The sequence below is a fragment of the Leuresthes tenuis genome, unplaced genomic scaffold (assembly GCF_036924035.1).
Source record: "Leuresthes tenuis unplaced genomic scaffold, fLeuTen1.0.hap1 SCAF_9, whole genome shotgun sequence".
NCBI classification, from domain to species: domain Eukaryota; kingdom Metazoa; phylum Chordata; class Actinopteri; order Atheriniformes; family Atherinopsidae; genus Leuresthes; species Leuresthes tenuis.
The window spans coordinates 20572519-20580373 of NW_027325363.1; the positions used below are offsets into that span (position 1 = coordinate 20572519).

Here is a 7855-nt window from a genome sequence, read left to right on the forward strand (position 1 = left end):
AGTTAAATAACAGAGAAGAATGCCAAATAGATATCACACAAGCACATTTCTGAAAATGCACTGCACACATCTGTGTGAGTGTCCAATGATTTAATAAAAGATTGAAAATGTCAAGTCAAGCAGTCAAGCCAACTTCTTAATGCTTTCCTTAATCAATTATACCTACTTCCTGCTCCTTCTATCCTACTTTCTCCATCTAGACTCACACTATTTCCCACTTTTCCCTATCTCTAAGTACAGCAATAAACCCAACAAGATCTTAAGACTCTAAGATCTAAATCCAACGAGGAGACAACACAGAGATCACTGTGGGCCCCAGGGCATTTCAAATGCAGCCGAGCTTGGAACTCGGACTGATTCAGTGCTCGTTATTACAACCCACTGTGATTCAGGAAAGAGGACACTAGGAACAAGCTGCGCTCTGTCGGCAATTACTGCGCAAGAACATGCAGAATTCACATAACAAATCTCCTGTGTATCACTTTCATCTAAGTGAATGTCTGCAAGTAAAAGGAAATCATTATCAGGTGAATGAGCTCTTACCACAGAGGACCAGTGGGATGGCAGGAGGTGAACTTTTTCCACATACTAAAAAACTCCTCTGGTGAAACCTTTTGCTTTAGCTGTGCTGCCGCATTGAAAGGCAAAGGATGAGTTTATAACTGTGCCACAATACAGTATGGAATCACTTCATTCTGATGTACAGCATTGCATCTACTACCTCTACCCCCTCCACACACGCCCTGGTCTGCACTACCCTGCTGCCCAGCTGCCATACTGAACTATTTTCTACTAAGCTTGCATAATGCACCAGAAAACAAAATTACACAAGTCCATGAATTAGTCATGCAAATATTACAAGACTCTGCCGAAGCAGGTGGAAAAATTCTGTCTAGGAAAGCAGAGTTCAATGCGACAGCTCTTTATCACGACAGATATCTGCCAATATTCACTGACCAGAAGTTTTCAGCTTCTAAAGGAGATAAATAAAAGCTGCGGTCAGTCAGGTCAGTCAGTTTAAGACTGTTTTGTCTTTATTTATCGAGTATTCTCCACAATATTAAAAGACAAGGTGTTAACACATTGGTGTTAAGAGAAAGTAAATGGTTAAAGTAACCTGTCCTGCTGTGTTATCTAAGTTCATGTTTTTGGACTGTAAGGTGCTGCAAGAGAGAAATAAAATATATAGAGAGAGAGAAGCCAACACATACTCATTTTTTTCATGTTTTTGTTTGTACTGCAGTGCCAGAGCAGATGGTGTGCAACCCTTGGTTCATTTCCTGAAACTAAAAGAAAGAAAGAGAGAGAAAGGGAGCTGGAGGCCACAGAGGCAGGGACTCATCCCACAGAGTCCCTCTCTGTCAGCAGAAGACAGTCATCTCTGTCATCTCCTTCTGTCTCCATGTGTCTCTTCCTTCTCTGCATCTTCTTGCTTATTGTTCCCACACAGCAGTGAGGAGAAACTCCATCCATTGTCAGAAGTAATTTGCACCATCGTCTGCCTACTGAACATTTAATGACAATTTGACAGGCATATGGTTAGCAGCAGTCTCCTATGGAGTAGGCTGTGTGCGGGGTGGGGGGCTGGGGCTGGTACAGCTGTGGTGCATGTACACCATTTGTATGTATGTAAGGGTTGATTCTTATTGCCTTGAAGCTCAGTTTGTATATCAACTTAGGATACACAGAATGATTCCCAAATTTGATAAATAAGCTGTGAAACTAAACTCATCAAAACAGCTTAGCTTTTTTTGTTCTGGTAACTGTCCAGTCAGAACATGCATTCACTGTTAACCTATGGTAATAATACCCTAAATGCTCTTTATTTTTGCTTCATAGTTTATGCTGACAAACACGACTGACCCTGCAAAATCCTGGCACACACAGGGATTTCTGCATCAGCAATATACAGCAACACTCGCAATAACCCCATAGAAATGAGACATTCCCTGCTCATCAACTGTGAGACCAACAAGCAACACCAAGAGTTTTTTTTTTTTTTGGGGGGGGGGGTTCCACTTCACTACACTTTGAATAAAGTTCATGGCAATAATTATTTTTCAAACAGCCCAGTACCGAAAACTTTCTCACAGCACTTCGTCTTTACTATACATCAAATCATAGGTGCCAGATACTCTAAAGCAAGCTTCTTCATGTCAACAACCTCAATTTACATAATGTTATTAGCAAATTTTTTGTGAAGAGTGTTTCACATAAGAATGTGAGCCTTTATAGTGGCTGTAATTACTGTTCTGACTCCCGTGTGGTTGTTTTTTTTTTTGTCATGTTACGAAAGCAGCACAGTGGGTGTGACAACGGAGTCCTTCAAAAGCAAGTTCTCAAACTGCATTTATGCAGTTGCCATTGCCATTCCTTTCCTTTGCCGTTGCCGTTCCCTTCACTAGCCGTTGCCTGTCAGTTCTTGGTCAGTTTGTTGAGATGCGTGTAACAGCTGTTTACTCACTCTAATCCTTGAAGTATATAAATCCGTGAGTGTTCAATGAATGAGATACTGATAGTTATGAAATAGTGAGCGTAACACTTCTAAAGATAATAAGTTAACAAATGTTTGTTTTAATGTAAGAATACTTGCGTGTTAGTATGACATGTCTAGCAACTTTGTGTGTTGCTAACTGGTTGCCTAGCAACCAAGTAATGTAATGTATGAGATCGTTAAATCTGTTATCTTAATTTGTCATCAGTCTGTTATATCTTAAACAGTTGTTACACTTTATAAAGCAATGTGCGGGTCAAAACCTTTTAACGGTGCTGATCCATGAACATAAACACTCACAGATGGACATCCGTCCATCCACCCATCCATTCTCTGTACCTATTCTCATCCTATTCAGGGTAATGGGGAATTGCTTATCTTAACTCATTCAATATTTTAATGAAAAATGCAACATTGTGAGGTTTATGGACACATTTCAAAGACTAGCTTATTCTCCAATAGGTTTCCACATCTAGCTCGTCCAAACTGAATCAGTTTTTTGCTAGCAGGACAATTTCTTTTAACGTTCCAACATCCAAAAACAAAAGTCAGAAATGATAAACGTGTACAGAGGAGAGAATGGCTCTAGCAAAAATTGACAGCTATACTTCTGCCTGATCAAAACTCTAAATTAGAGAGTAAATAACAACCTTTAACCAAGTTAGTTTGATGGCACTAAGCCTGTTCTACATTTCTCAACTGAAGCTCTTTCTTTTTTGCCGCAAGAGAAACGAAGCACAGTAAGCATCACGTTAATTTCAATCTGTGTAGCAAAAGGTAGCCTCCGCAGTAAACGGGCCATGTTTGGCTCATCGTTTTCATCTATGGTTTCCATTGCTGAGTGACGAGCACAGAGCCACAGCCTCAGTGCTGCTCAACTGTCTCCCTGCTCCCATTACTGGTTACGCAGTATCATAGCTCACTTACATTACACATTGTCTAGACTCTGAGGTAGTCTAGACAATGTAAGTGAACTTCTGAAGATTGCCACACTGTAACAGCCAAAATAGCCAAAATAAAAATTTGCTACACATTGATAAGGTATCACCAAATTACAAATAAAACATTCCTCTACATTATTTCACTCAGCTACATGTAGAAAAAACTACATGTACATGCTGACAAAAAGAAACATTTAGAAAAACAGAGCTACCATAACGTGGATCCAGATGTATGACCCTTCACTACCTTTTTAAAGTCACTCATACAACATATTGGTTCAACCCTTTATCACTCTTCTTTTCAAGTTAGAAATATATATTTTTTAAAATAGATTATATTATCCCTTCATGAGAGTTTCACATTAGATTTGACAAAATCCTTTTGTATCAGTAGCCAATTTTATCAGAGACAAAACATTTACAAGTACGTAGATCTTTTACCCTCAGTGTGCTGTCACTGTCATATCACTACACACATAAACACTCGGAATTTGGAAGACACTGTGACCCATACACTCTATTCTGACCTCACCATGGTAATGGAACATGAAGACAATGAAACGCGATTTTACAAAAGATTTACAGCTTGAGGGGTCAAAAACACAAGTTAGCTGAGCCACAGCACTGCTGAGGTCAAATCCAGACCCAGACACTTCCCACACTGCAGAGCTATCTCAGCAAAACCTCAGGGAAAGGGACAAAATGTGTTTGGGAGACAAAAAAGCAGAGGAAGAAGAGTACTCTTTTATTTAAGGTATCTGAAAAACATGAGAGTTTCACCGTTTGTGAGAAGGACTGAAAAAAAGATAGACTTAACATCTGTGCGAGACACTAAGACACATAGGGTGAAAGTCAGAAGGAGTGATAGACAGAATAGAGAATGAGCCTGCAGGAAACTTCAGAAACCTGTCGGGCTTTGCTTGTGGCATCCACTTTGAATGAGCGGCTCCTCTACAGCTTACTGATCAGACTGGAGACTGCAGATCAGGTTTGAAATGTGAAGCGAAAGCATAAAAAAGGCTTGGCAGAGGATGCTTTAGATGGTGCCAGAGAGAACAGCTTTGTGAAATGACACAATATGATTCAAACAACGGGCGCGCAAGTGTTTATTTTGAAGCAGGTTGTGTGGTAGCTGCCTGCCTGTGGATCAGATTATCGGTGGGACAGAAAGCGGTTTCTTTTTTCCATAAAAACACTGAAATATCTGTAGTTTGAAAAGTATGTGAAAAGTTTTACAATGATTCTTTTTTTCACCACATTAAACTAAATGAACACAAAATGACAAGACATAAAAGAACATTATTTTATGTCTAACTTAACACAGATTCGTTGCCAATTCATTTGACAAAGCCTTTCACACAAATAACACAAAAACTTTTGGATCACTATTTCGAACAAAACAAAATGACTGATTGATATGAACTGATATAACATAATTGCATATCATGTCCTTCTATGATTCCATTAAAACTTGCCGAACAATACTGATTTTGTACAGTGCAAAAGAGTTTCTGTACAATCTGCTTTTCAATTCCACAAACTTTTTTTAAACCCTTAAACTTGACTGGCAAAAAAAAGGAACAGAGTTGCCTTCAGAGTATGAAAAAAATAATAATGAAGATATAGCAGATTGGATGAGAAAAGAAATGCAGAGGAAAAAATGTACACAACATAGTTAATTTCTCTGTCTCTCATCAGCCACTGAACTCAGCACACACATCTCTAACTCTGACGCTCACACACCTGTACTTCATGCCCGTGTGTTTCCCTGTTGACTCCTTCAGTGAGATGTGGCGTGGGGTGAAGGAGCCGAAGCTGCGAGCAATGATGGCCACGGTGCGGAACTTGGCCCTGGCCTGGTTCACCACGTTGGGGCTGGTGGCGCTCTGCTTGCTGTGGTCCCCATTCCCCCTCTTAAGGTTATGGTCCGTGCAGGCGATGGACACTTGCATGGCTGAGTTTCAGCGACGGTGGCACAACCCGCAACAAAGAGAAAAAATGAATGAAGTGGGAAGAGACACTGGCAGGGAAGCCTGAAGTCTCAAAGAGGGTGTTTTTTTTTATTTAAAGTCTCCCCTTTTTTCCTCACACTCTGTGGTCAGGTCCTCCCGCTTCTTTGAAATGTCCCTTTTGGTTCCTTGTCTATGGATCAAGTCTTCATTTGTACACTTCCAAATGCTGCGTATTGACGTTAATCACTTTGTTCTCTGTAGCAGATCAGATCTGCAAAAGCTTTTCCTTGTTTTTTCTTTGCTCACATCAAGCCTCCCATTTTCAGGCTTTCTTCCTACGAGAGAGAGATCGCAGAGCAGGTCAGTCATCAAAACCCTGAAAAGAGCAAAGCCTCCCCAATTTATTCTTTCTCTTCTGTTGTAGCTTGTCTCTGATGCCGAGCTTGTGGAATCTTTTTTTCGTTCTTACAGGATTTTAGCTGCAGAATAAAAATCAGAGGAGTTGGAGAGAGTGCAGAGTGATGGCAGAGGAGCGAAAGAGAAGCAAAGAGATACAGAGATGCGAGCCAGGCGCTGCGCTCTCCCCGGTCTGACTGTGGGAATGGTGCGCAAGCGTTGGCATGTGAGAGAGAGGGGAGAGGAGGGTGAAGGAGGAGGGGACAGGGTCAGAGAACAGATAAGGAGACAGGGCACAGATGAAGGAGGAAACAAGGGGGAGGGTCACTCTCAGGTCCTGGGAGGGTGCACCACCACACTTCTGTCATCAGCACTTTTTACGTCTTCTTCCTCTCCTCCTTCTCACGCTCTCCTTCTTCGCCTGCCGATGTTAATGTGTGTCACTTGTGCCCCAGTTTCCCCACTTTTCCCAACCCTCTCCTCTCCAGCTCACTGGTGTTTGTTCTGTACCTTTTGGACGCTCAGCTCTTTTTGCCTTCCTCCTGTTGTTGGTTTGCTCAGCAGGGCAGCTCCGTCACAGACTGCGCACCTTCGGAGAACTGAGAGGCATGCGGTGCAGCACACAGCTTTCTCTCACTCCCTCCCTCCCACTCGCTCTCTGCTGCTCTCTATTCAGTTTCACTCTACCTGTCTCTCCACTTCTCACTCTTTCTTCTCACCTGTCAGTCGTTGAAAGTTCCCTCCTTTCTTTATCGTTCATGTCAACACAGAAAATGTTATCCTTTTCCTCACTCTGCACTTTACCTATTTTTTGGTTACTTCTTCTTCTTATTATTATTATTATTATTCTTCATCAGCACTCCAGTGATATTTATAATAGCACAATACAATATTCCTCTCCCATCCTCTCTATTACTACATAGATGTGACATGAAACATCTTCAGATTTTCAAACAACTCCTAAAAGTAGGAAAGTGAAACAATGACATAAAACAATAACTTATCTATTGAGGAAAATGGGCCATTATTAGCTTCCAAACTCGTGAATGGCAAAAGCAGGCGCGTCTTATGCAGAAATACCTAAAACATTGCGCCCAACTCTCAGAGGTCGATATGAATTAGCTTTTTTACAAGTCCCCTAAACACAGAAATGTTTTGCGTGTTTATCTTGTAATCACTAGAATGTATCTTCTTCAGGAACCAACTTATCTTTTTTGCTACTGCTGCGCATACACAAACATTCAACATCAAAAGATGAAAAAGCATCTGTTTATGCAAGTCAGTAACACACTGCACATCTGCTGACATAAAACCATCATTTTCCTCCAAATCTCAAACCACACTGTACATGTAAACCCCCATAGGCAGCGATGAATGAAAGCCAGAGAGAGGAGCATGGATGGACGAGATAGGGGGAGGTGCGGAGCGATTGGAATCATGAGAGGGAAGAGGACTAAAAACAGAAGGCTGAGGCAAATCAGAGCTGAGAAGAGAGGGAATTAATGTATTTGTGTGTGTGTTTGTTCAAAGCACACCCAAGTGTGTGCATTTGTGTGAAACACCACATGTGTTATGTCTGCGTGTGTGTGTGTGTGTGTGTTTATAGAGTGAGGTGTGAATTTGATGTACTTTTCTTGTGATTCCACAGAATGTCAAACGGAGGTAAATGGAGCATTTAGCTGAAGGGTCTGAACACTAACTTTCTCTCTTTCTGCTTCTGCTTGAGTGTGTGTGCATGTGCACACTTACACACAGTAGATGTGACCATGTGAGGTAAAGGTCAGTTTCTAAATGCAAGTGTCTGGACAGAATAAACAGAGCATATTATCATGAGAAATAGACAAAGGCCAAAAAATGGCTAACACTGGTCTGTTTGGTTTGTTCTTGGCATTTTCAGCAGATGAGTTTCATGTAACAGTTGATACATGTGGACACACATGCAAAGAGACTTTATCAGCTAGCAGCAGACGTGGTTGGGAATGCTATCAAAATGTCATTGTAACTCAGTTGATATCAGCCTCCTTTTTCATTCAAAGTCTGCATCAAAGTACACAAGTACACAATCTCCTCAT

The 7855-nt window shown here is 41.2% G+C and overlaps 1 protein-coding gene across 1 annotated transcript in view; it reads right to left on the reverse strand.

Moving 5' to 3' along the window:
- The window catches only part of kcnab1a (potassium voltage-gated channel subfamily A regulatory beta subunit 1a), a 72181-nt gene extending 65839 nt beyond the window's left edge, over positions 1-6342 (reverse strand). The window contains exon 1 of the mRNA XM_072392725.1: positions 5179-6342. Coding sequence (XP_072248826.1) covers positions 5179-5387 — 209 coding nt within the window. The 5' untranslated portion in view covers positions 5388-6342. The remainder of the gene's footprint in view (positions 1-5178) is intronic.
- Between the last annotated feature and the right edge of the window lie 1513 nt (positions 6343-7855).